The 27718-nt window shown below is 45.1% G+C and overlaps 2 protein-coding genes across 3 annotated transcripts in view; both read left to right on the top strand.

The window, feature by feature from the left end:
- The first annotated feature begins 440 nt into the window (after nt 1-440).
- On the top strand, nt 441-12873 carry mpz (myelin protein zero). Of its 2 annotated transcripts, none has more exons than XM_071527840.1 (6): nt 441-648; nt 2231-2397; nt 5509-5722; nt 6720-6849; nt 7744-7786; nt 12506-12873. In XM_071527840.1, the coding sequence occupies exons 1-6, from the start codon at nt 603-605 to the stop codon at nt 12590-12592; spliced, it is 687 nt and encodes a 228-aa protein (XP_071383941.1). In that variant the 5' UTR covers nt 441-602; the 3' UTR covers nt 12593-12873. The 2 variants fall into 2 exon arrangements, with proteins under 2 accessions (XP_071383941.1, XP_071383942.1); XM_071527841.1 differs by having other exon boundaries at nt 12174-12873.
- A 6138-nt stretch (nt 12874-19011) lies between these two features.
- atp1a2a (ATPase Na+/K+ transporting subunit alpha 2a) overlaps nt 19012-27718 on the top strand; it is a 36229-nt gene continuing 27522 nt past the window's right edge. Inside the window, exons 1-7 of the mRNA XM_071527836.1 lie at nt 19012-19023; nt 19980-20054; nt 21400-21459; nt 22359-22562; nt 24748-24861; nt 25348-25482; nt 26632-26749. Coding sequence (XP_071383937.1) covers nt 19012-19023; nt 19980-20054; nt 21400-21459; nt 22359-22562; nt 24748-24861; nt 25348-25482; nt 26632-26749 — 718 coding nt within the window. The remainder of the gene's footprint in view (nt 19024-19979; nt 20055-21399; nt 21460-22358; nt 22563-24747; nt 24862-25347; nt 25483-26631; nt 26750-27718) is intronic.

Below are 27718 nucleotides of genomic sequence, written 5' to 3'. Positions count from 1 at the left end.
GCAACTGATTCCCGTCATACGCCCCAGCTCGCTCCTACATACTAAGCATCGATTAGCATTTTCGCAGGAGTCATCACATCGCGCCCAAGATTGTAATCTAACTTATTGTATTCATCGTGGTGTAACGTTGCACACATCTTTGCAAATTCGCCCCGAGTTGCCCTTTGTTTACCCAATTAATTCACCATCTAGACACTCGGTGCTTGTGTGCCTCTCGCCCAGTGTTTTTCTTGCACTTCAAGAGATAATGTGTGTAATTTGTTTCAATGAGGGAAGAAATGGAGAGAAGTGGCAGGAGGGAAGGGTGGGGTGAAGAAAGAGAGGGAAGGAGAGGAAGAGGGGAGAGGAGGAATGGGCCGGGCTGGGCCAGGCCAAGGGGTGTGGTTGGGTATAAACCAGGGGACAGTGGGTTTTCTGTTGTTGTCCTGTTTTGAAGCCCTCTGTCCTGGCATCCTGCACCCCTTCTCTCTCCCTCTCTCTTTCTCTCTCTTTCTTTCTTTCTCCTCCTTCCACTCACTCTCCTTCCAGAGTGGGACTCTTCTCTACAGACTCCTGTTAGGTCTGCAGCATCACTTTTGGGAGCTCCGTAGAAGCCAGAAACCATGCTGACGTTTTTGGCGCTGGCGTCGGTTGTCCTCCTGGGAATAGGTAAAAAGAAAAAAAAACAATTTGCTCTTTTTAATCTAAACTTTGTTCAGATTTATTTTGATGATGGCTCAAAGTACTGACATGCTGTACCTAGCCTGTGATTTCACCTCAGTGCTACTGGAAGTGCAGATCCAGAGATTAACTTTCCTCTCATCTGGGGTTAAAGGTTAAATGCGGATATGAAGATGAGCCTTTTTCTACATTTTCTTAAATGTTGCCTTTCTTCAATTCTTGTCTGAAAACTGATGGACCTGATAATAAAGACAAGGCCAATAGGCTTAGAGCGGTACAGGAGGAATTAACTGATCTATTTCCCTCTGCACTTACTTGGTAGGCATCCAGGTCAGCTAAAGCATTTTAAGTGATATCTCTTTATTGCCTGTATTGATTTCATCAACGGAGGCCAATAATACACCTGTAGAAGAAGCAGTTAATCTTTCAGGGCTTTACAGTGACCAGCATGCATCTGTCTGTGCTTCTCTTGCACACACAAAGCTGGTTTCTCCAGGCTCGCAAACTTAAAGAGCACTAATATTATGACTTCTAAACAGAGGGTTGGCAGAGCTTGTGATATCCAGCAGACAGCTTTCTCTGCTCTCCTCCTGTCAGATATGTGCAGTTTTGTCAGAATTTTAATTAAAAATGTCAAGCGTGATTTCATTGACAAGTTTTCTGTGGGCTGGCTGCACTAACGGCGCTCACTCAAGGACGCTCGCAGTAAAAGCTGTGAACTTTCCTCTGGGTGTTAAAAAAGGCAGAAAGCTCCAGAATACTTAGTGTTGACGTTGCTATGAGACTACTGTGACTCGTGGAGGTCCATCAACACATTTACAATGAAGTTGAATAATACAAAAATGTTGTTGTACCAGTTAATATTACAGTGGCAGAGGCTTGTAGCTCCCAGGGGATTTGATTGTTGTTGTTTGAGATGCTGACTGCATTTTCTAGGGAAGTAAAATATTGATTTTGCAGCCCAAGCCAAATTAACATTGATCATTAAATATTATTCAAGCATTAATAGCGCACATGATTAAGTCAACATAATCCATATTAATAGAGAAAATTATGTTCCCCTTTGACTTTTAGACTATAACACTAATATTTCAGCAAAAATCTAAATATTTGTTAAGTGCATGTCTGCATCAATTGCAGATTTGACAAACCTAAATGTGCAATTTAACTGCATGTGTGTGTGTGTGTGTGTGTGTATGCCAGTATTTGTGATCTATATTTTTACATTTGAGAAGAGAAAAGTGGTTTGGTGACGAGTGTTTTGTTTTGTTTCATCAAATTAGAGAAACAGTAAGGGTTGAAAAAGGTAAAGAATTTTGTGAAGAATGCAAGTCAATATAATGTCTAACAACACAAGGACACGTATTTGAGCGAGTTGCAACAGAAAGCTTACAGATTGCAGGCCAGTCAAAAAAAAAGGCAGCACAATTAGAAAATTCTATTCATTGTCTGCAGTAAAAGGTAGCCAGGCTGTGTGGTAGACAATATGTATCTATTGTTTAACCGTCCTTAAAACAAACTAGAATATTTGAATCGTGTGTGTGTGTGTGTGTGTGTGTGTGTCTCCCAGTGCCGGAGCAGTCCCAGGCCATAGTGATCTACACAGGCTGGGAACGCCATGCCTTGGTGGGCTCCGACGTCCGACTGTCCTGCTCCTTCTTCTCCTGGCGCTGGACCTCCGAGGACGTCACCTTCTCCTGGACATACAGGCCTGACGGCTCCCGGGACAGCATCTCTGTAAGACACACACACGCACACACACACACACTGTAACTTCACACCACAAATGTTAAGACACCAACATGTACAGCTACACATACAATATGCATGCACAAATGGCATGCACACAAGAAGCAAATGTAAGTGAAAACACAAACACACACACCTACTGCATATTTCAAAGATGCAGCAGTGTAGCTTGGCACTAGACAGTGGTAGTAACTCCCACACCTATGTCATTATCATGTGCAGAAATTAAGTATGCAGTTACATCAAACTACCAGAGATATGAACCATAAGGGGGAGCAACCTGTAAAGCAATCTGTAAATCTCTACAAAAGTGCTAAATTATTCATACTTGTTCATTAAAGCTGCACTAGGCAAGATTTTTATGTAAAAGTCTTATCAGCCTAAATCAGTGGTTCTCAACGTGGGGTCCGGGTACCACCAAGGGTCCTTGAGGGCATTCCAGGAGGTCCCCAGTAAATTGATGAATTGGTAAACTTCATTATTTTGTCATTTTAGAATGACTATTTTGATCATAGTTTTCTCTGTTATCTCTCTACCTACAGTACAGACAGTCTGGTCAAAATCATATCTGACAATAAAAAATATTCTCAGATTTGGGTCAGAGAGACGAAATCTCATCAAATGGGGGTCCTGGTGCTAATGTGGACTAAATTAGGGGTCCTTGATTTGAAAAAGGTTGAGAACCACTGGCCTAAATCTCTAAGTGGAGCGGCAACAGAGAGGAGCATCCCATCCCTTCTAATTGAGACCTTGCAGCTTCAGCCTATTGGCCCAAATGAGTGCTCCGTCGAGAGAAATCTGGACTCGCCAACAATGGCTAAGCCTGCTGCCAAAATATTTTTTCACCACCCCCGGCCCCCTACCGGCCATGAAGAAGAATGCATTTAGGTCCAAGGAGGGGTGTAGTTTACATGATTTCTGGGTAATGAAGTCTTAAACTTTCAAAAATTCAAAAACCAAAGTGCAAAGTTTCCTTGTACAGCTTAATGTTTGGAAGTCAGGATGTTTTAAAATCAATCAAATCAATCAGTTAAAGTCAAAATGATTTTCACTGTAGCATGGAGATATGTATCAATTTTTAGCTGAAATAAGTACTTTTAACAAACAGGATTGATGGAATGTGACACACACAGTTCAATTTGAAGCAAATGGAGAACAGTATACATATGTAAAATGTAATCACACACACACACACACACACACACACACACACACACACACACACTCTCAGTTTCATCTAACACACAGGTGCGTAGGAAGCCCAAGCACACACACAAACTTTCCCCCACTCATCTTCTTCTCCTTCTCCCTGCCTCACCTGCCTCCTGCTCTTTAATTTCGCTCTCCCTGCCCTTATCTCCCTCCTATCTCTCTCATCTCTCTATCTCTCCGTCCTGACTGCGCCTCCCTCCGTCCACCTCCCTTAATCTCCCCCTCCCCGGCCCTGCCTTCTTTGTCCCTCCCCTCCTCTCTCATTATCTCCTCCCCTCACCTCCTCTGCCTTCATCCGTCTCCCACCGTGCCCTCCCTTTGAAACTAGATTACTCTCCTCTTTTTTCCTTATCTTCTGTCGCTCTTTTCTTTTCCCCCCTCCAGGCAGATTTTCAGCTTCATACTTCTATCTGTTTTCATGGCGGATTTGTCCTTTAAAATGTCGTATTTGATTTCTGACAAGTCATGTCATGTGAAAGGGTGCGTGTAATTCATGGATGACTTGTTTATGGTTCCCACAGGCTGTCCCGAGGCCTCAAACCCCAAATTAGCCAAGTAGCTAAAATTGATTGTTTACCAAAATTTAAACTGGGTTAGACTTTGACCTAATGGGGTCTTGGGCAACAGCACCTACTACCCCTAGCCCTCCAATCTGTATATACTCTGGCAATATCAGCCTCCCCCAAAATCAATCGGCACCTAAAACCATCTCTCAAAAATCAATTCTTCAAACACTGGGTTTATAATGGGATGGCACCCCCAGTCTTGGCTGTTCTCAGCAGTGCGGTTTGGCACTAGACAGGTGCGGTAACTTTGTCATCATGTACGCAGAGATTTTACCCACTAGGGGGAGCAACAGTGACTCTCACACAACCACCCAATATTGCCGACATTAAGTGTGCAATGTTTTATAGTTTTTAAATTCGTTTTATACAGAATCCTATGTACTATTTTTTTTAATTTTATATGAGATGTTCGCACGTCACTGCAAAATACTGATTATTAGAAGAGATGGAGCCTGATGTCAAGAACACTAAAACTTGAAATCAACTGCAGACAAATAACTCCACAAAAATGCGAAATTCGTCATATGTGCATATTTCAAAAATTCAAAAACCAAAGTGCAAAGTTTCCTTGTGCAGCTTAATGTTAGGAAGTCAGGATTTTAAACATGACTGTTTTAAAATCAATCAAATCAATCAATCAATGTTGAAATGTTTTTCACTATAGCATGGAGAAATAGATACATTTTTTGCTACTTTTAACAAACAGGATTGATGGAATCTGACACACACAGTTCAATTTGAAGCAAATGGAGAACAGTATGTAAAATGTAATGATACACACACACACACACACAAACACACACTCAGTTTCACTCAGTACTATTTTTAATCCTAGGGGACATGCAGTATTTGCAGCCGTATCGCACATCATTGCAAAATACTGTTTATTAGAAGAAATGGAGCCTGATGTCAAGAGCACTAAAACTTGAAATCAACTGTAGACAAAGAACTCAAGACAAAAATGCGAAATTCGTCACATGTCCATATTAACGGCTGGATTTTACTGACGTTGTTTCCATGTTTTATCATGGCCGGTGCTTTTCACTACAGCATGGCCAATTTACTAATGTGGAGCTGAAATAAGCAGTCAAGTGCTTCAGTCAAGAGCTGCAAAGTGCTCTTCAAAGAACAAATGCCACATAAACAGATTAAAAACAAGGATAATGAAAACAAGACATGGAACAAGTACATGATAAACTCCACAAGTGCCTCATGACTACAAAAAAAACCAGTCAAACACATCATGGTGCAGTTGCTCTTTAAAAATAAATACAAGTCAGTATGGGTGACACTACAAGCATTTCCTCTCTGCCCTTCCCAGATCTTCCACTACACCGGCGGCGCCCCCTATGTGGACAACAAGGGACCGTTCAGGGACCGGCTGGAGTTCGTGGGGAACCCGGGCCGCCGCGACGGCTCCATCCTGCTCAAGAACCTGGACTTCAGCGACAACGGCACCTTCACCTGCGACGCCAAGAACCCCCCTGACATAGTGGGCCGGCCCTCCAGCGTCCGGCTGCTGGTCTTTGAGAAGGGTGAGAGGGGGAGGGGTCCGGGAAATGAGTTCTGTGGGGGGGGTCCGCAGCAAATTCAGATTCAGAGTATGTAATGCCTAAAGCCTATATTGTCTTACATCTGTGTCTGCTCATTAGCTTTCCTGTGAGTCCATATGGCGTTTTTCTGTTTTTGCGGGTATTTTTTTTTCGTCAGAAGCCAACTGTTCTCAATTGTCGTTATAATCACTCCGAACTCGGAAATTAATCTCAATTTACGCTGTGCGCTGCAGACGAAAGCGAGTACTGTGCTCAGACTGCTCCTGCTATACTGCCTTGTTAGAATTCCTCGCACCCTCCCGTTAAATGAAATCAATTACAATTTTATCTCTCTTTCTCTATTTGAGATCGCTATCGGTGCCTCACTTTCTCACTCCTTTTCTCCCCCCGCCTCGCCCTCCTTCTTGCCGTCCCCTCCCACTTCTCTCTTCTTTCCCTCCTTTTCCCGTCTTCTTCTTCCACCGTCTCTCACACCTCCATTATTCTACCTCTCTGCTCCCGCCTCCTTTATTCTACCTTCGTCTCGCCTTCTCTTCGCCTCCTTTTCTGCCTTTATTCCACCTGCGTTCCCCTCCTTCCCCCCTCCCTCTATCTCCTACCAACATCTCATTCCCACTCCCATCCTCTCCCTCTTTCATTCGTTCATTCGACCTTTATTTTACCTTCTCTTCCCTCTTATTCTACTTCCATCTCGTCTCTTTACGTCTTTTGTTCTACCTCTATCCCTCCCGTTCCCTTTTTAATCTACCTCTAATCTCTCCTCCTCTTCCTTTTCTTTATTCCAATCTCTTTCCTTCTCCCCTCTCTTCTTCCCTCTTTCTATTCCATCCCACCCTCCATTTCTCCTCCCTCACGACATCTTTCTCTCTGCTTCCTGTCATCTTCCCCCCTTCCTTCGCTCCTTATCTTCCCCTCCACCACCCCCCCACCTTCCCTCCTCCACCCTTCCTTCGCTCCTCCTTGCCTCTCCCTCCCACAGTGCCCATCCAGGCTGGAGTGATTACGGGAGCCATCATCGGGGTGGTGCTGGGCCTGCTGGTGCTCATCGTGGTCATCTACTACCTGATGAGGTTCCTGGTGGCGCGTCGCGTCTTCAACCTCAGCGTCAGGTCAGTGCCCGGCCCGTGCCCGGCGGCCTTCTGCCAGCCCGGTCTGTGCCAGGGACTGGGGCCGACGCCGGAGCCCATCCCTGGCACCGAGACGTGCGTGGCCAAGCAGGCGTAGCCGCGGTGCCACGGTTTAGGTTAGATTAGGTGTGCGAGGTTCAGAGATGTGAAGTTAGACTGGGCCTTGCATGGTGAGCCAGCTGGAAAGAGATAGGTAATGCCCCAAAACTGGAGCCCTCATTTAGATTACACTCACTACCAGTCAAAAGTTTGGACACACACATTTTTCTTTATTTTTACACATTTTTCACATTTCAGAATAACAGTTAAGACATCAAAACTATGAAATAACACAAATGGAATTATGCAGTGGCCAAAGAAGTGTTAAACAAATCAAAACTATCTTATATTTAAGATTCTTTAAAGTAGCCGCCCTTTGCCTTGATGGAAAGGCAAAGGCTTTGGAAAGAAATTCATACATAGGATCAACTTCACTATTTATATTTGTCTAAGAAACAACTTCCAAGCATTTAAGCATAAGCCTTTAGATCAAACTGGCTTTACATTCAACCAGGTGTGTCCAAACTTTTGACTGGTAGTGCAGGTCCAAAGCAAGATGATTATAAGTGGTGCAGCCAGGCACTGCAAGGCATTCTGGGTGGATTATCCACTGGATCATGATGATAATGGATCCATCATCTTGCTTATACCTATCCAATCCGATGAGATCTCCACGCATCTAACACCCGGGGGCTGCGTCTCAGACAGGGCCAGTAGATTAAGTTGATGTGCTCTGCTGTTCACTTTATGATAGCTGCCAGGCAATGCTGCCCTGTGACCACTGGAGGGAGAGATAGATTCGACATCCTGACATTGTCTTTCTTTTGTCCCCTCCAGCAAACATGGCAAGAAAAAGAAAGAGGGATCACAGCAGAGACAGGCAAGTTCCCTCCTCTCCTCCCCTTCCCTTCTTCCTCCTCTCCCTCCTTCCCCTCATACACTCCACCGCAAGTACACACATCACTCAGCAATACCACGTTATGGGGCCAGCCAGTGAATGCAACAGCTTGGGTTTGCTGTCGTAAGCGCACGCTAAATAGGAAAATGACGTTGTCTTGGAGTGATTACAATTGCAATGAGTGTTGGAATTGGGAGGGCTCAGAAAACATATGGTGCCAAAGAGAGCATTCATCTATTCTTTTACAGCGCGCCACACAATAGCTCATATCCAACATGACAGTGCATAACGGCACAGTTTCATAATCGCATTCCCCCATGCCAGTCCAAGCAGCTGCAATATGTCCACACACTCAGCCGGCTCCTCCTTGAAGCCACGCATCAACAACAAAATAACGTGTCATTCAAAAGCTCCACGGCAAACACTAATAACAGTGCTCAAGCTGTTAAAATTCTAGTGCAATCTCAGCGCTCGAGCTGCTTCAAAGCCCATACTGTCCCTCCCCCCCCTCACGTGGCCCTCGCCCCTCGTTCGCTTTCCTCAAGGGCCAAACAACGCGGCGCAAGTAAACAGCCATGGGGCAAAAAAAATCAAACCAGCAACTGTGAAATGGCCGAGGCCAAGTCACGCCGCTAATGCTGTTGCTGTAGTGAATGGGTCTGTGATTTGCTCGCTGTAGGAAAATGGACGGGAGCCACTGATTTCGCTCACTGGGAGTCAAATGAAAATCACTGGGCCTATTATGGTCTTGGCCGTTATCAGTGGTTGTGCGCCGCGGTGCGCCGAGGATTTGGGGTATTTTTTTCATTTCTCATGGGAGTGTGATAGCCTCAAGTGGTGGATTAATCAGACATTTTGGTGGCTTGTATTCTTTTGTGAATACAAGGCACCGGGGCAAGTTCTGTTTGATTACTCTGTGGTAATATGGGGGCTGGGGGTGTGGGGGTGTATTGTAATCGACTGTACGCCTCGCATACTGATAATGAAAAGAAGTCAAGGGATTTGAGTTCAAGGCATTTTCCTAAATCAAAATCAGCTTTGAAATGAGATAGACAGAAGGATATTCGAGACAGAGGATCAAAGGTGTTATTGTGACAGAGAGTCATTTAGCCGCAGGTACAATCTAGTGCTTCGACGAGGCAGCGGTGGGCTTCGGGGGCTTTGGGAGTCCGCCAGCCGCCTCCGTGGCACAAACCCAGGGGCCGACACCAGCGAGGGCCACCCTCCATCTACCTCAAAGACTGTACTCGTTCTCGACTCCCCGGAGCCCTCTTTCCTCCTTCTGTCTTTTTCTCTCCTTTCTACTGTCACATGATTGTCAGGTTACTCTTGAGCTGCAGTCAGTTGCTCTCAAGCGCCTGAGGCGGGTGACAGTGCATATATGAATAAATAACTCGCCGCCAAAAGGACACTCTGAAATATTTGACAATGTTGTCATTTACGGTTACTCTCCTGCAAGTCTTGGCTTGGGAGAAAACACACAGCACAAACAGCTATTCTATCTGCCGGGCTCGCACTCCTTTTTTTTTTTTTATTTATTTTTTATTTTGTAGAGCCGATTCCTCTCTTTTAGCTACACCGCACACAGAAGACCCGTGGGATTTCATAGTGCGCTCATAAGTGGTTGTTTGATCAAATAGCCCTTATTAGGAGGGTCTGCTGACACAACACAATTTTGTATCAGCCTCACCATCTTGGTTATTTTCCGTTTGCTGGGCTTGCACTACAAATCTCGAAGACTGTGAGTGAGTGAGTGAGTGAGGACTGAAAGAGGGAGAGAGAGACAGAGAGAGAAATAGAGAGAGAGAGAGAGAAACAGGGAGAGAGAGAGAGGGAGGGAGGGAGAGAGAGAGAGAGAGAGAGACAGAGAAACCCCATGGTGTGTGTTGCTCCCCATTAGGTGGAGGAGTTGTGGGAGAGGAGTTTGCCCTGCAGCCACACACAAAGGAAGGCTCACAGGAATGAACACACACACACACACACACACACACACACACACACACACACACACACACGCACACACACACTGTACTGGAATGATAATTGAGTGCACTCGGTATCGATCTGAGCTAACACACACACACACACACACATACACACATACACACATACACGCACACCCCACCCATTCTTCTTTCCATCCCCCAATGCCTCCCCACTACTTCACTCCCTCCCTCCCTCTCTCTCATTCACATTCCTTTTATCCGGTCCCCTGTCTCCCTCTCTTCAGTCGCATCCTCCTCCCTCCTCCTCCCCCCTCCCCTCCTCCCTCCCGCCTCTCCGTTCCTTTGACTTCCTAGCTGACCATGAGAAGCATCTATCCGTCTTTTCTTCTCTCCTCTTCCCTTTTCTCTTTGTCTCTCTCTTTCTCTCTCTCTCTCCCTCCCTCTCTCCCTCTCTCTCTCACATTGTCGACCCCCTCATCCTCCCCACCACCCCCCCCCCCCCACCACCACCACCACCACCACCCACTCCCTCCCAGTGTCTCTCCTCTCCCTCTCCTCAGGTCCTTAGCGTTCTGATCAGTTTCGGTTCTGGACAGAAAATCACTACCTCTCACACTTCATCTACCTCTCAATCTCCCCTCCTCTCTCTCTGTCTCTCTCTCTCTCTCTCTGTCTTCCCCCCCTCCGCCTCATCACCTGTCTCCGCCTGCGTCTGTCTGTCGGGGGAGGAGTGTTAGTATGCAGCAGGGGACCCGGCCACTTACCTACCTATCTACGTACCTACCTACCCCCCCCCCCACCCAAAACCAGCCCCCCCACCACCACTCCCTCCCTCCTCCTTCTTCCCACTGTACCCTCCTTCCCTTTGAAGTGTGTGCAGCCTCTGCTGCACTGTGCCCCTGTAACAAGGGTGGTTCTGCATTCTGCCTATAAGCAGGCTGGGACTGTGTTTACAAGGCAGCCTCACTGTTTAGCGTGGGAGCCCTGCAATACGTTGCAGCACAAACCGAGCATGCCGTGGGATGCGTAATCGCAAACAATATGATGATATATTGGGGAATGTAAGTATGATCGAATGTAATCACGGCGGACGGGCTGAGTCGGATGTTAGCTGCAGCGCACGCTCCGATTACTGTGTTACCAGGCTGCGTGCTGCTAGTGCAGAGTGCATAATTAAGGATGATAAATTTTCTAATGCAATCAGTGGGGTATTATTAGTGCAAGCTTCAGTGGGTAGAACCAGCCTCTAGTGTGCCTTTTACCGTTCACTAACCTGATGTATCAGAACAGAAGTATTTCCGTCTCAAAACCCCAGATCCAGCTTTCCATTCACTCCACCTGTCCTTGGTAACTCCTAAATTTTACACCAGCTTTATTCCAGTCCACTGACCTGTGTATTAACCTGTGGAGAAGCATTGAAAGTACACAATAATACCGTGCTCATGAATATTGTGCCTCTTGTTGTCGCACCCATTACATATGACCGAGGTTTTCATTAAGCACTAACACAGCATTATTGTGTACTTGTGATACTTTCCAATAGGTTAATGCACAGGTTAATGCACTGACATAAGGCTATTGTAAAGTTAAGTGCTGCCTTGACCTTATCTCCACTCTGTCCAGTCCCTCCTGTTGTGAGGATTTGTTGTGCTCAAGTGAAGCCCTTGTTTCCTTTCTTTAGTTCCCTTTACTTCCATCCCCCTGATACTTATATAGACATAGATATATAGAGAGATATAAGTAGACTATTAGGAATGAGTGAGAGTGAATGTATGAATTATATAAGTACTAGGGTTAGACCAATATGGAGCCGATGTCTGCATTGTATTGAATATTGGATATCAGCCAGTCAAGTAGTTCACTGCTGATATGATGGAGGTTCCTCCCTGTAAAACTTGTAATAAAATTATATTTTCATTACACATTTTATTTATTTAATAGTTCAATGAAGTGTTTTGTAAGCAAATTCTTTCACTTCCATGTAGCAGGCTATCCCAGAGTTTCTCTACCATTGAATAGGATTAAAGAGCTGCTAACACTAAAAGAATTTCATTAGTCTGGGTTTCAATGGAAGGTTTTAGTGTCCCATGAAGGTCTGAATGCTGTTAATTTCCACCTACAGAAGAATAACGCTCCAGGGGGAAACGCCGAATACTTGGACTTTTTTGGCATGAAAATTGTAAAATTTAAAGATATTGAATATCGGCACAAAATATCTTCAATTCAAAAATATCCGCATGGGTATCGGCGTTCAAAAACCCATATTGGTCGAACCCTAATAAGAACCCAATCTGGTATACAGTGTGTGTGTGTATGTGCATGTTATTGATAATTTGTCACTCAGTTGTCACAGGTGTATGGAGCCTGCCTGCCACTGTGTCCCATCCTAACGCATGGTTACCTGTTTTGTCACCCCCTTACAGCTCTGGACACCGCCCCCCCTCACTTGCTACCCCCTCCCCTAAAAGGACTGTCTCTCTACCTCCTGCCCTCTGTCTCTCTGTCTCTCTGTCTGTCTGTCTCTCTCTCTCCTCCTCCTCCTAAATGTGTATTTCTCTCCTCTTCACACAGCTCCACCCGTTCTCCTAACCCGTCTCTCATCCTCTCACCTCTAACCCGCCCATCTCACCCCTTCCTGACGCTAACCTCTCTCCCCTCTCCCCCCACCCCCCCTCTCTCCCTCACGCTCCTTTCCTCCTGAAGTGACTCTCCTCCCCTGTTCTCCCCCCGACCCCCTCTCCTTCCTCCCCCACAGGGCCCCGCGCCTCCCGCCGACCCCTCCAAGGTGAAGGCGGCCGCCTCGGAAAAGAAGAAGCAGGAGTCGCGCAAGGATAAGAAATAGGATACGGGGAAGGGCTGGGGCGGGCTAGCCGGCCGGCTGCTCCAGCCCATTCGCTCGGCGGTGGCGACGGCCCGGCCCAAGCAGCAGCAAACCCTAGTCAAAAAGACAGAGAGAGTAGTGGGAGGGGAGGACGGCTCGGGCCGGGTGCTGATGACCATCGAGCTGGAGTTGACCCGCAAAAACGGGGAGGAGGGGGCCGGCGGCGAGGGAGGGAAAGGGCAGGCCAAATCACTCGGCTTCCTCTCCCGCCTCGCCAACAGGCTCACCTTCAAATAGACCAATAGGGAAGCAGGGGAGGCCGGGAGGGAAGAAGGGAGCGAGGGAGGGAGGGAGGGAGGGAAGGAGACAGAGAGGGATGGGGGAGTTGTCGAGGATAAGAGAGTGGGAATTCCACCGAGGAGAGAGTGAGAGAGTTAAAAAAAAAAACGAGTTTGTCCCAAGGGAGCTCAACCTACTTCACACCCACCAAAACGCCAAAAACCCGAGTCCCCTAATAAATGAGTCAAATCATATCTCCTCTTTGTCACGGGCGGCTGAGGATAGACGCAGCAATATGAGATCTAAGATGTCGTGATAATCTATTACACCAGCTGGCACCCCGAGTACTTTTGTCAGGTCATGAGATATGCCATTTGAAGCGAGACCCTGAGACGGCTGGGTTTGATAACAAAATCTAAAAGCTGTTCCCCGAGTTTTGCCTTTTTGGTTCCTTTCAGTGCGATCCTATCCGGCGAAAAGCTTTCTCCGGTGCGTCCGATACGCATCACGAATCCCCGGCTGCGGGGACAAGCCAATTTGCTCTTTTAGAGACGACGTGTCAAACTCTAACTTTCTCCCTCACACTGATCTTCATTCATTTTCTCTCCTATCCCCTTTCTTCCTCTTTCACTGTGAATTCCCCCTTTCCACTTTTCTCCTGACTTTCTTGTTAATTCAAATTATAGAAGTGATTTATATGCTAACTGCTCTATCCTGTTTTCTCTTCCTCTCTCTCTCTTTCTCTCTCTCTCTCCCCTCTTTTCTTCTATTCTTTCTCCTATAGATAAAGGTCTGACTTCTCCATGACTGCCTCCACTCCTCTAGTCTGCTCCCTCCTTTTCTGCCCAGCCTGATGCAACCCCCATTATTCCCCATTATCTCTTCTCTTTCAAGACAGTACTGGCTGTAAGAATAGTCCTACTATATCAATAGCAACAGTGTAAAATGATTTTATAGCGCCTCACAGGAGACCCTATATGCACTCATTGGGCAAACTGTAAAACTGTATAAGGCCTAACTACACACATAACTTCTTTAAGAGGAACCTGAACACATCCCTCCGTGTTTAGAGTCCCCTGAATCTTCCCCCCTTAATGTTTACGACTCAATCACACCCACATTGAGCGGTGCTTTGAGTGCACTCCGGACTTCAGAAAGAGAGAGAAAAAGCGAGAGAGAGAGAGAGAGAGAGAGAGAGAGAGGGAGAGGAGAGCGATAGAGAGACGGAGAGAAATATGATTCCTGCTCTCAGCCAGGCGCAGATAGAGGTTCAAGCCCTCGCGCCCGGGGTGATTCAATCCTCTCACATTTGAGCTAATGGAGGTTGTCGCCGTGTCCGTGCCCCGGCTAAAGGGGGCTATTTCTGGCCCTATAAGAGCGTACGGGCTTACTGTAACAGCTGCACATTTTTCAGCCGAAGGGGGGGGGAGAAGAAGGAGAAAGAGGGAGGGAGGGAGGGAGGGAGGGCCCTGCTGTGCTGTTTGTGCCTGAGTGCATGAGGCTGTCCGCTGTTGACTCGGCCAGCGACTGACGACCCGGGATGACGTCACGGCCCCGGAGCCAGCGGACACTCTCAGGACTCTGACAAAGGGCTTACCAGGAAGAGGTGCAGCTTTTGTGCTCTGCGAGTTATTTTAGGTCTAGCTAATCCTCACTCGCACGTTTCTCCTCCCTCCCTCTCTCCCTCCGTCCCTCCCTCTCTCCCTCCTCGCCTCCCAGCCCAGAGGCTAATTATTTTAGCGCGTGCTGGTAACGGGATATCTCTCTCCACATCTTTCTCTCACCCTCCACTCTCTTCATCTCCGCTCCCCCCCCATCTTGGGATTCATCTCTCTCTTCTCTGCCGTCCTTTCTCCCACGTTTCTCTCTCTCTGTCTCTCTCTCTCTCTCTCTCTCTCTCTCTCTCTCTCCGGTCCTGTTTCGTTCCCTCTGTCCTTACGTCTTTTTCGTTCTCTTTATCTCCTCCTTTTCCTGTCGTCCGGCAGCTCTGCACTGCCTTATTCCCCCATAGAAAAGGCCTATACACAATCCACTCCACTCTTTAAGCCTCTCCTTATCTGACTGCCAGGCCCACAGCTCAAAGCTCTGCTCTTCTCCTCTCTCTTCTGTCCTTCCTCTCCTCCTCCTCCTCCTCCTCCTCCTCCTCCTCTTCTTCCCTTTCTCGAACTCGGTGATGGACATCTCTCTCTCCCCTCCGTCCTTCCCTCCAAATGATCGACAAACGCCCCCTCGCTCGCCCTTCAAATGCCGCCACCCCCAAAGGCATGTCCCCTGCCTGCCCCCCCCCCCCCACACACACACACCCACACACCCACACACCCCCCGCCCCGCCCCACACCCCATCCCTTACTCTCTGTTTCTGCTGGTTGGAATGCCACACCGCTCTCCTCTGCCCCCTACTGGCAAGGGAAGGAAATGGGCAGAATCGCCTTTAGTTCTCACTGAAGACGCCAAACAGAAACTTATAATCTAGCTAGCTCTTCTTCCGGTCTCAAAAAAATACGACGCGTGTTCTGTGTATATGTGTGTCTAGTAAGAGTGTCAAAATTGAGATATGATATTTAGAAAAAAAAAACTGTACGTCACCCTAAGCAAATAATGTTTTCCGAGACATTTTTTACATGTGTGCGAGCAAACACATGGAGAATATGTTTACTGAGGCAGGGAAGAAATGTAATTGTATTCTATGGAATATCCCATTATATTTCTGACCTTGTGTTATGGGAGGTACTGTGTGGCTGTTACTTCGGCGCATATTTTGTTCCAAGACGACGAAGGGAAATCGCTTTTTTCATTCCGGGAGTTTGGCGAGGTGCTCGCGCGGCGACGGAGAGAAGATGAGGGCGGATAAGGGTTAGGTTAGCCTAAGATACCGCGTGATGTGGCTGGGGAGAAAAAAAAAAGGGAGGCGGCCGCTTGCTGCAGGAGGAAGCTTTGGAGGAAGAGACTTATCTGGCGTGTTAAACCAAGCCAAAGTCCATATGTATCACTACAGATAGGGCCTTCTCTTCCCCGGAGCTTTCTTTTTGAGGCGCTCCTTCCCCAACCCCAAGCCAGAGATGGATCGCGATCTGCGTGCTTGATATGCAGGGTGGTTAGTGTAGTGTGCTGAATGTTTCTTTTCAAACTGGTAACGGGAACGGAGGTGCTATAATCCACATCTTTATAACTGGAGATCTATTTCACTAGTCGCTGTTTAACTATCCAGCCAAATGGATTGTTAGAATGTTTCTTCTTTTTCTGCAAGGCCACACAGACACCTGACATAAGACAAACAGCATTAAAATGTCTTTTAAAAATGTTTCGTTTGTATGTATTGTGGACTGTATTAGTTATAGTTGCACGGTAACATTCCTTTCTTTGAAATGACTGGAGCTTCTTACATTTTTTTTACATTTATTTTAATGCTTGTGATAATTCAGGCTCACTAATATCTTTTGATGATTCTGTATAATATGTTGTAAAGAGAACGTAAATAAAAATTAAAGCCCCAAGCGCAGCTGTTGTCAAAGGAAGACAAAGTAAACCCAAATGAAAATGTCTACAGTCTCCTTTCTTTCAGTCCCAAGTCATTGAAATTGTCTAAATCCATCACGAATGTGTCTGCGGAATGTCTTTGCCAAGATGTACTTTCATGAACTCTTCAAAAGAAGAAATTCCTTCTAAAATGAGATATCCACCATTTGAAAATTTTGAATACTCATGAAAGTAAAACTCATTATGGAATACTATTGAAGTTATTAACTATCTTAAGACATTTGCATACAAAATAGGAACATTTTAGAGGATGCAATCTGGAAGTTTTAAATATTGAGAAATGAACACCAGGTAATATTTTTTTTAATTCAAAATGGATTGTGTCTTGGAATAACATTTTAAATGAAACCTTTTTGCTCCCTGGACACAAGTGAGGATTGAAAGGTGGTGGTGGTGAGATGAGGTGGTCTCACCTCATCTCATTACCCAACTGTGAACATGTAACGATAATGAACCCAAAATAAATGATCAGTAGCCAATTAAAAACCATTTCACATTTTACAGAGTGGCTAGAATTTGAAGAAAGGCTTAATTTTTTCAGTCTTTATTTATCCAGAGAGGGAGCATATGCTCTTTTTCAGCGATGTTCTGCTTCATATTCAGATAACTGCACATAATACATCCAGCGTCTTCTCCTGCTGCCTCTCATCCACTCATCTGCAGCACCTGACCGGCTGTTTATGAGGAGCGAGACCTTCTCTGCCCGCCCAGGGATTCAAACCAGCAACCTTCTGGTCACAAACCCACTTCTAACCTTTAAGCTACCATCATCCTTATTACAGATAGCAGAGTTCTGCTTCTGAACATCAATATGCCAAACACAGACTGGAGTTTCAGTTATACAAATATTTTTTGGATGCAGGGCATCCTAAAGGCAGAAACAATCTTTGGTTGAGTTAACCTTAAGTGAACTTTTTTCAGAGCTTTTTTCTGAGGTTTAACTCAACAATGAGATTATTTCTGCCTCCTCCTATGTTTGTATAACTAAAACTCCAATATATGTACCCTGCAAATGTCAACATCCGACACTTTGGGAGATGGTGATTATGGGCATGATGTGGTCAGAAAGGCTGGTCAAACCAGGAGGCTGCCATCTTTATGCCTCTTGTCTTTTAGGCCACTAAAACAAAACATGAACAATATTGATGTTGTCTATGTATTTTGTTTACATACTAAAGATTTAGTAAACCTTAATAAATTTCACATACCGTGTTTTGTGTGGGTGCTGTGTCGATGACTCTTGCATGGTCACAGTAGGTTTCATGTTGGTGATCTAGGAGTTTAAGCTAATTACTGTTTAGCACTAATTGCAAGTCACTTTGGGTTAGACCGACAGTCAGACACCCAATATGTGAATGATGTTAATCGTTCAGCTTTGAATAACAATTTACAAATGACTAGTAAAGTGAAATCATTATTAAATTTAGAATTAGATTTATTTGTATTAGGATTGAGGTTACAGCGTTTGTAGAGCCGGTCTACTCGTGCAATGCAATTAAAATGGAGTTGGCCTCTGGTCAGAATCCAAAGGCCAAATACTCTGCTTCCTTTTTATTCTAAATCTTCAGAGTCATTATAGTCCTCAAGTGTTGTAATTTGGGGGCTTTTAGCTTTCCAGATCCATTTTTTTTCCACCTATGGAGAAAATGAAGATAATTTTTGAATCCCATTTTCCAATTGTTCTCTTCTTAAAATGGGTGAAATAAAGTAGAAATATGGTGTCGTTATATTATTACATATCTTGTGTTACTGAATAAAAAAAAAAAATGCTGGGGCAAGATGGGGCAGATGATGCATTATTCTTGCTTCACAAAGCCACAAAATGCTAGAATGAAAGAAGATAAGTATAGTGTTTTTTTTTTTTTTTAACTTTTTTCATTGCAGCTTCTAAACTCATCAGAATTCACCTCAACAAATAAATAAATGGTTAATAGAGGAACCCCTGAAAGCAAAAAAATAGTCATTAGCATTGGATGTATTTAAAGGAAATTCATTTTCACGTTAGACTGAAAAGTGGGCGGGATCGGGAATCTCTTGTTTGGGCCGAAAAATTCTGCCACACTCAAGAGGACAATTGGGCCAGCAATGTTTCCTGATTATCACCACTGTTATATATACTGTATGTTATATACAGTACAGGGTTTCATTTGTTGTGCTGACACTGATGATTGATGGGCTGTTTTTCACTGTTGTTGTGGTGGGGGGTTGTTCTCCAAGGGACTGGAGGAATGTGTGTGTGTGTTGTGGGGCAGCGGGGGGGCGACATATTGAGCAGGTGCAGGTCCCTCTGTCTGTTTGTGTGTGTATGGGGGACGGAGGGGGGGGGGGGGGTGCAGAGAGGCCCTGGGATAGGAGAGGAGGGAGGGAAGAGGACGGGGGGGGGGTGTACGGCTCAGGTTACTGTGACAGGAGGTAGAGAGAGAGAGAGAGAGAGAGCGAGAGAGAGAGAGGAGGCAATGGGACGGCTGATGTGGGGGTGCAAGGCCCAAAAAAAGCCACCAGTGTCTTCCACACGTGGAGGGGGGCGAAGGGGGGATGGGGGGTGGGGGGGGTGGACTCAGCTGTGGCTGGGCCCCTAAGCTCTGTCCTTCACATTATAACCTGCCGACGTCTGGACGGCAAGCATGGGGCGAGGGGTAAGTTCTGTTCATTTTATTATACTTACACAGATTGTTTGTTTCTGTGGTTGAATCGAATACAATGAACCCCATGCTTTCTGTCTAACTCCCTACTGAAAGGTTGAATATATGAGAATATATATATATATTCTCACAGTATGTATGTACAGTAGGAGCACATGGTATGGACATGCATCATGGAAAAATACTGTGAGTTTTCTGATTGCGTCTGCAGGCGTGATAACTAAGCAGCGGGAACGGTGATTTTATTTTTGAGACAGTAACATGTCGGGGTGATGGATTCTGCTTCTCAATAAGTTTTGTTCCCGGCTGCTGTTTATTTGGGTAATTACGTAATTTTGTTTTTATTCTCTCCATCAGGCCTATTCCATTTAGCTTTATGGCAGGACAGGCTGGTAATCTTCCTCAACACAGTGGGGGGAAATTGCTATGCCAGACACATTTCAGGCACTCCACCGGCTCTCTGCTCCCTCTTTGGCTCTTTTTGATTACTTTTTCACTGTGTCACTCGCTCAGACACTCTCCTCTCGTTCTCTCTCTCTCTCTGTATCCCTCTTTCACTGACATGCACACGTGCTGCTGAGTGGAGACTGACAGGAGCAGATGATTTCCATGATGCACCATTCTTCCAACTGTTCATGACAGAGACACACACACACACACACACACACATGCAAATGGGGGAGCTCACACTATGAGAAAAAAAGAAATCCTCTTCCATATTCAGTGAATGGGCTGCCAATACTACCAGGAGATTGAAATGAACCAGCATACACAAAGTTCAGTGTGTTTACATTGATTCTTGTAATATGTGGCTGTGAATGTAAATGGCTACACACAATGCAGCTACAGGCATGTGACTTCCACACTTCTCCCTTTACTGTCTGTGGAGGTTTTTTCTGAATGATGTGGCTCTGGGGCTGATGTATGGTAATCTCTCTGTTTCCCTCCAGAGCGGTGCCGAGAACGGAGGGAAGAGGAAGAAGAAGGACAGGGACTTGGATGAGCTGAAGAAGGAGGTGGCCTTGGTAAGAAAAACAGGCTGTCACTGCCCAAACCCGCACTTACACCGCGCCGAGATCGATCCCATAGGTGCTGCTCTCCAACAGCGCTACGCCCAAGACGCCTGGTTATTTAACAAGGCAATAAAGGAAAATGGTGGCCCATAAACAAAATGGCAATCCGACCTGCTTAGTGTAGTCTCGGGTATAGATTACTTCTAAGGGAACCTGTCCTGTCCTTTCTACTCTACTACCCTCTGGCTGCTCGTGTTTGTACCCAACATGATACTGAATAATTTGTGGGCCACCAGCAGTGTAGTGCTGTGAGTTGTGTCTTGTGCTGAGCTGTAGCTCTTTGAGGTGCTGTCAAAATACAGCAAAGCAACGTCCATGAAAACAGGGGTACGTTTTGTCGCACACCTGATCGCAGATAAAGCAGCTTATGTTAATTATTATGTTGGCCCATGACTGATTGAAGGAAAAATCCACGCTTGGATACTGTTACACTTTCAGATATCGTCAAGTTGAGATGTTGAGTACATTCCAGGAGTTATTTTGTGATGAAGTACTGTAATTTCATTTCTTATGTAGGCACTTTGACTCAACCTGCCTTGTCTACTTTTACTTCAGTTAGTGATTTCCAACATTTCCCAGAATGACTTTTGACAATTCCCAGAGAACAGGTGTGAAGTTATTACTTTCTAGTTTATGAACTTTGGGGCATATCTATGACTGCAGCTACTCCTCTTACTCAAAACACAACATGCCTCGTGGCTGCATTGCATTCTGGTCTATTGAGGCTACTGTTGGTGGAAAAATTGGTCTCTCTGCCTTGTGGTTCCAGAGGAAGGGGACGTCACTCGTTGACTATCTCTGGGAAAACCGGGGGCCACATTAGTGATGAGGATTGAATCGTGTTCATGTAGCTCCTGGGTCCATGTCTGATATATAGAATAGAAGCTTTTTATTAATAAGATGGAGGCCCATTTGTTTCATGCATCTCATTCTAATCAGTACAACTTCCTCATGGTACACTTGACCAGCAGACTATACTTCCCTCTACAGCTGCAACCATACTGTATTCCTCCACTCGAATGAACATAAACGTAGAACACTGAATGCATAAATGTGGATTAATATGTAAGTCTTCAGTTCATAGGATGTCTTGTACTGTCCCTTTGCACTGCATGTTGCCCCTGTACCATGTTGTGTCAGTATATGTACTGAGAAACTGTTGTTGTCAGTGTCTCTGCACCGATGCCAAGACAAAGTCCTTTAAATTAATTTTACTGGATGATTAAAGTTATTCTGATCCTAATTAATGTCTGTTCCACTGTAGCACAAATAAACCAAGGGCATTTTATCCCTGTAGGATGACCACAAAATATCTCTGGATGATCTGGGCAGACGCTATGGAATGGACCTCGCACGGGTAACAACACACACACGCACACACACACACACACACACACACACACACACACACACACACACACAACAAAGAGTTGCTTTAATGTCTCCTATAGAGATTAATCTCTGCATGCGCCTACTGGAAAGCTAGCATCCCAACCAACACCAACTGTTACTTTGGTCAAGTTAGATCAACCCCAGCTCTCCCTGCGCCTGCTTCATCTTTAATCCTTCAATCACGCACACACACACACACACACACTGACAGACAGACAGACAGACAAACACACACACACACACCTACACAAACACAGAGTCTCACGCCTGAACTTCTACAAACCCATACACCTGCGGATACAAAACACAGACAAACCAATCACATCTGTCTCTATCCTAACTTTCAACACATTTGCTGCATGTTAGCTGTGACGCTGCAGTAGCTGTGAAACTGATTTGATCTTTTTAAGGTTAGGATTAGGGAAAATCGAGGCTGGAGGTGCTCAACTAAAAAAAAAAAAAACCCAAAGAAAGACAGGATGGGCTGCTAAAAACTTGCAAAAAATGCAAAGAATAGTCAACTGTGTCCCTATTGTGTTTGTTAGGCATGCATTTGCTGTGCACATTGGATCGTGATGAATGCTGTATATCCAAAATACTGAATAAAGACACTGTTCATAGGCTTGGGATCAGGAAAAATGGTTCATCCAGCAGTTTCACAGTACAGCACCTTGGATGAGGAGAGTCACCTAGTTTATTATACCACTTCTGGTGTTAAATAGGCCAGGAACACTTGACGTTCTGCAACCATAGCAGTAAAACTGCTTCTTACTGTAAACCGCGGTGAAAATGAGGCCGTTGTGTCGTAATCAGATTCCCAGGATGGGTAGAAAAGCAGTGAACACTAAACACCGCTCTCCCCAGGGCCTGACCAACGCCAGGGCTGCGGAGGTGCTGGCCCGGGACGGTCCCAATGCCCTGACCCCGCCCCCCACCACCCCGGAGTGGGTCAAGTTCTGCCGTCAGCTGTTCGGCGGCTTCTCCATCCTGCTCTGGATCGGCGCCATCCTCTGCTTCCTGGCCTTCAGTATCCAGGTGGCCACCGAGGACGAGCCGGCCAATGACAACGTGAGAAACTGCTCATACATAAACATATTCAGAAACCTATTCACATGCACAGAGATGCAGACATGCATAGACAGTACACACACATGAGACATGTACACATGGGCACACACACACACGTACACATCCATCAAACACATACAAACACAAACACACACAAACACACATAAACACATGCATCTATACACAAATACATTCTCTCACACACACATAGAGATGCAGGTATGAATAAACACATGCACACAGGCACATGCATACATACACACACATCCTGTACAGACACACCTACTAAACATACGCACACACACGTCTGTATAGCTATACTTGTGAGGACCTTCATTGTCTACATTCATTCCCTAACCCCTAACTTTGACCTAGACCTAGTCCTAATTCTAATCTTAACCCCAAAACCAAGTCCGAACCATAAAGTAGCCCCTTAAAGAAATGAGTTCTCACTTTTCTTAATTTCCTAATTTCATTGTTATATCATTATCATTGTTAGGTGAATTGGCCCTCATAAGTATAGAAATAAAAGAATACACACACACACACACACACACACACACACGCGCGCGCTCCCTTCCCCCCTCAGAGGGCGTGACGTAAATGCAACCGCTGACACTGGCATCGGTCCTGGCATGAGCGTGGATAATTATAGTCGGACCAACCACTGTGCAAATGGCACCAAGCAGTCGTCCATACTGTAGTTTACGGCTCTGAGCCATTACGCAATCATCATTCACCAGTCACCAAATCCCAGACAGCATTATTCCGTTGCATAATATTAACACACATACACACACACACACATTCACACGTGACAGCCTTAATCTCCCTACGATTTAATCTCTATATTCAGTACTGTATATACAGTTGGATGCTCTGGTGAGCTACTTCAAAGCCCCGGATGCCTGCAGCCTTGGCACTTTGAGCCTTTGCATAATATACAAGCAGTTATTTAAGATGAAAATCCACTCTAAGAGAACTAAACGCATCTCTGTTGTCAGATTATAACTTCATTTTGGTGATTTCATATTTTTACTGCAGCTGAAAGCTTACATTGTCCTCTACGGATTGAGGAAATGTTGCGATCCTCAGGCTTCTGAAACGTTTTTTGAAATTGCGCAATTTGCTGTACAATTTAAAACTTCATGTTGACAATCCAGAAATAAGGCAGTTATTCTCAATTGCTCATTCAAGGCTGTCACCCGTCACGTTGTTCCTATAATTTTGGACTGGTGGTGAACAGGAACAGGAGCGTCTCTCTCGAAGCTAGAGACAAAAGAGCCAAGACCCAAATCTACAAAACCATGAGGAGACAAAGCCTGGAGCTGCTCCATGAACAATGAAATGGAGCCCGACATTGTGAACACTGACAAGTGATTTTCTGAGGATATGGGTGAATTTCCTGGTTCAGAGGTTTTTGCACTGCTACAGGAAAAAAAATCATTCACATGTAAAAACAAACATTTTGTTGTTGCTGTCAAATCAAACCAAGGCACCTCCCAAAAGTAAACTCAGGAATTAAGAATTTGATTTTCCAGGACATTTGCCAGTCGGCGGATGCTTTCATCCGAAGTGCCTGGCAGTCTCATGAGAGCATACATTTATAGTATGGGCGGCCTCTATGGGAGCTGAACCCCTAACACTGTTGTTCAAATGACACCTGCATGCACTCAGCGCATAGAGGACCCATAGATCAAAATTATTCCCCTCAAATGAAAAAAAAAAAAGAAAAGCGGCAAAATGAATGTTTCCACGTTTCACGCAACAGCAGCACTATGAATCTACAAAGTCAGACTCCAGTTCATTTTCAGTGAAGCGGCTTCAGAAAGTGTCTCTTGATAGTGTCTCACAGATTAGAGTCTCAGTTCTTGGTTTCTGGGTTTGGGAGACAGCTGTTCACTTGGACTAATATTGAATGAACTCTCCAAGATGACAGGAATAACATACGAGTTGCTATTCGGTGCTAGGGTAGATTTTCCTTTTAAATTGGCTACAAAGACCGAGAGCGCGTCACCTGCCAAGGTTTTTTTTTTTTCACGCCGAACTTTTCTCTTGCACTCCGCGAAGGCTTTACCGTTTAAAACCAGCTTGAGGTTTGTTAATCCCTTTGCTGCGCTCAAACTTTGCTTACATGAACCAAACTAGGCAGATAATGACACTGACTCCCCACATGTCTTGACAGTTGTACCTGGGCGTGGTGCTCGCAGCGGTGGTGATCATCACCGGCTGCTTCTCCTACTACCAAGAGGCCAAGAGTTCCCGAATCATGGACTCTTTCAAAAACATGGTGCCACAGGTAGGTTGGTGTATTTAGTCTTTGGTGTAGTCTCAGAGCTTTCTGAATCAATAAGCTGTCCCTCAAGTAGGGCTTACACACTCACTTGAGTGGAAACCTAATAAGCTTGCACAAAGGGAGAAGAATAAATGTTTGAGCTAACTTCGGATTGTGAGTGTGTTTGCATAAAAACTCCCCTCGCGTTTTCTGCCTCCAGCTCTTCGATTGCCTAATTCTTTAATCTATTTAGGCTCTTTTCCCTCTCTCCTTGTGCCTCTCGCTCTCTCTCCCTACCTGTCTTTTCTCCTTCTCCTTCCCTCTTCCCTCTATCTCTCTCTCCCTTTCACATACTTTCACCCCCTCTGGCTCCTCTTTTTTTCTCATTCTCCACTCTCTCCCTCTGACTAAATCCTCTCTGTGTTCCCAAACTCTCTCTCACTCTCTCTCTCTCTCTCTCTCTCTCTCTCTCTCTCTCTCTCTCTCTGTCTTTCTCTTTCTCTGTGCCAGCAAGCGATGGTGATCCGGGAGGGGGAGAAGATGCAGATCAATGCTGAGCTTGTGGTGCAGGGGGATCTGGTGGAGATCAAAGGGGGAGACCGCATCCCAGCTGACCTTCGAGTGATCTCTTCCAGCGGATGCAAGGTGGGGGGGGGGGTGCTGGGTTCATCCCCGGGGGCCTGGAGGTCTCACATGTATTAGCTCAGCTGACTTTGCTCTTGCTGTGTTACTTTTTCTTCTTTTTTTTCTTTCTCTCTGTTTTTCTTTCTCTCTCTCTTTCAGCCTTTAGTAATAGCCTAATAGATCGAAATAAAGTACTTTAAACAATAAAAAAAACATTAAATCACTTTTTAAAATTTTACTCATGATCTCAGCGTGAGGTCCTTTTCCCACTGAACCAGTATGTACTTGTCATCGCTGTCGGGTGAAAACCTCATTTCTCCTTAAAGCTTAAACAATGTTTTTTGAAAGGGTTTCATAAGACCAAGGGTGGTATAATTTTCTTAACCCATAAATGAACAAGAAATCCTTCAACTGAAGTTAAACCATGAAAATTACCAAGAGTGGAGTTACTAGAGTTCAGGTTTTTACAGATCTGTTCCCACACTTTTTTTTTGTGTGCCATTTTTGCCTTTATTAGTGCATAGTGAAAGAGGACAGGAAACATTGGCGGGGGGGGGGGGGGGGGGGGGGGGGGGGGGGTCGGGGGGGGAGAGAGAGAGGGGATGACATGTGACAAAGCTCCCAGGCCAGATTCAAACTCGGGATGTCGTAGCATGGTACTCACCTTAGACGAGTGGTTCTCAATGTGGGGTTCTGGGGACCACCATGGGGGTCCCCAGCAAATTGATGAAATATTAAACTTTACCGTTATTTCATTTACAACAAGTTAACACAATTAGAGAACGAAGAAGAATGGCTATTTTGGTCATAGTTTCAGTTATCTCTCTACAGATTGTAATGAAATTCTGGACAAAATCCTATCTAGCAATAAAAATATTCTCAGATTTGGGTCTGAGAGACAAAATCTCATCAATATGGGGGTCTGTGGCCCTAATGTGGACTAAATTAGAGGTGCTTGATATGAAAAAGGTTGAGAATCACTGCCTTAGACCACTGAGCCACCAGGATGCCCCGTGTTCCCACACTTTTATTGAACTTGGCAAGTAAAGTGTTTTGTGATTCTTTCTTCTCCACCCTGACAGTCTCACCTCTTTCCTCTCTCTTGTCTCTGTCACTCAGTCCCCGTTGGATAACAGCGTTCTCTCTTCCTCTCTCTCTCTCTCTGTTAAGGTGGACAACTCCTCTCTGACGGGGGAATCGGAGCCTCAGACGCGCTCGCCGGAGTTCACCCACGACAATCCTCTGGAGACCCGCAACATCTGCTTCTTTTCCACCAACTGTGTAGAGGGTCAGTGGGCCACATCTGGCCAGGACTGTCTCTGTCTCTTCTAAGTGTCTTTTTCGGCCATCTGGCGATCAGCACGGTTTTGTCTGTCTGCTCTACCTGTTGTTGGAGCCATACTGTATATGTTTTAGTCCGTCAGATTCTCCAATCCATCCAGAGATCCCTCCATCCTTTAATGTACAGTTATTGAATCCATATAAATTATCATATAGGTATTTACATTGGTATTTAAATTGGTAAGGATCAATCAGTTGGTTTTTCAGCCTCTGCAAATTCATCATCTACACCTAAAAAAAATCTAAATCTAAATTTATACTTCATTCATACTAAATTCACTCTTTCTTCTCTTCTAAATTCTACCTTTTACATATAAAATGAACAATTAATTTCCAAAGCACTATACATTTATTTTTGAAAAAAAAACATTACCATAATTTAATCAAAATCTTTAAAATATGGAGGATGGAGCCTGTAAAAAATTATCATTTTTTCAACTAAGGATTAAGTTATCTACTATCTTTTCAAAAAGCACAATACCATAATTTGTTTGAATTATGTGCTATCAATCATTTTAGAAGAGTATATATCATTTTTTTCCAAATGGTGGACATCTCATTCTGGAGCGAACCTCACTCATATGCAGAGTGGCATGTTCAGTCTACTCTCTTGCACCATATGTAATGTCCTGTTGTCCTTGTGTGTTCATATGTGCTGTGAAACTCTAATTTCTCAATATGGCTCCACACCGATGTCACCAAGTCAGGCAAATTCCTGTACATTTGTTGTATTTAATGTGATTCTGACACCTACCTCACTGGCTCCATCCATTCCCTTTTCACTCCCTACACGAATCCATCGACCCATCCATCACTGGTCAACACCTGTAATTCAGCAGTACTGCCATCTGTCATTACGCTTCATCTCGCAATCACTTCCCTGTCAGGCCTGTCTTTGTATTTTCAGAATTTAGTG

The sequence above is a fragment of the Centroberyx affinis genome, unplaced genomic scaffold (assembly GCF_046629955.1).
Source record: "Centroberyx affinis isolate AG114_WGS23_722 - 3 ecotype Tasmania unplaced genomic scaffold, CSIRO-AGI_Caff_v1 ptg001580l_1, whole genome shotgun sequence".
Taxonomy (NCBI): domain Eukaryota; kingdom Metazoa; phylum Chordata; class Actinopteri; order Beryciformes; family Berycidae; genus Centroberyx; species Centroberyx affinis.
Note: the sequence above shows the minus strand (reverse complement) of the source record. Positions and strands in the feature narration are given on the sequence as shown.

What these genes read in the sequence shown, in the direction of transcription:
- mpz (XM_071527840.1), top strand. Translation starts at nt 603, where the DNA reads ATGCTGACGTTTTTGGCGCTGGCGTCGGTTGTCCTCCTGGGAATAG. An exon ending in GCTGCTGGTCTTTGAGAAGG is followed by an intron (nt 5,723 to 6,719) that starts GTGAGAGGGGGA and finishes TCCCTCCCACAG; the next exon opens with TGCCCATCCAGGCTGGAGTG. An exon ending in AGGGATCACAGCAGAGACAG is followed by an intron (nt 7,787 to 12,505) that starts GCAAGTTCCCTC and finishes CCTCCCCCACAG; the next exon opens with GGCCCCGCGCCTCCCGCCGA.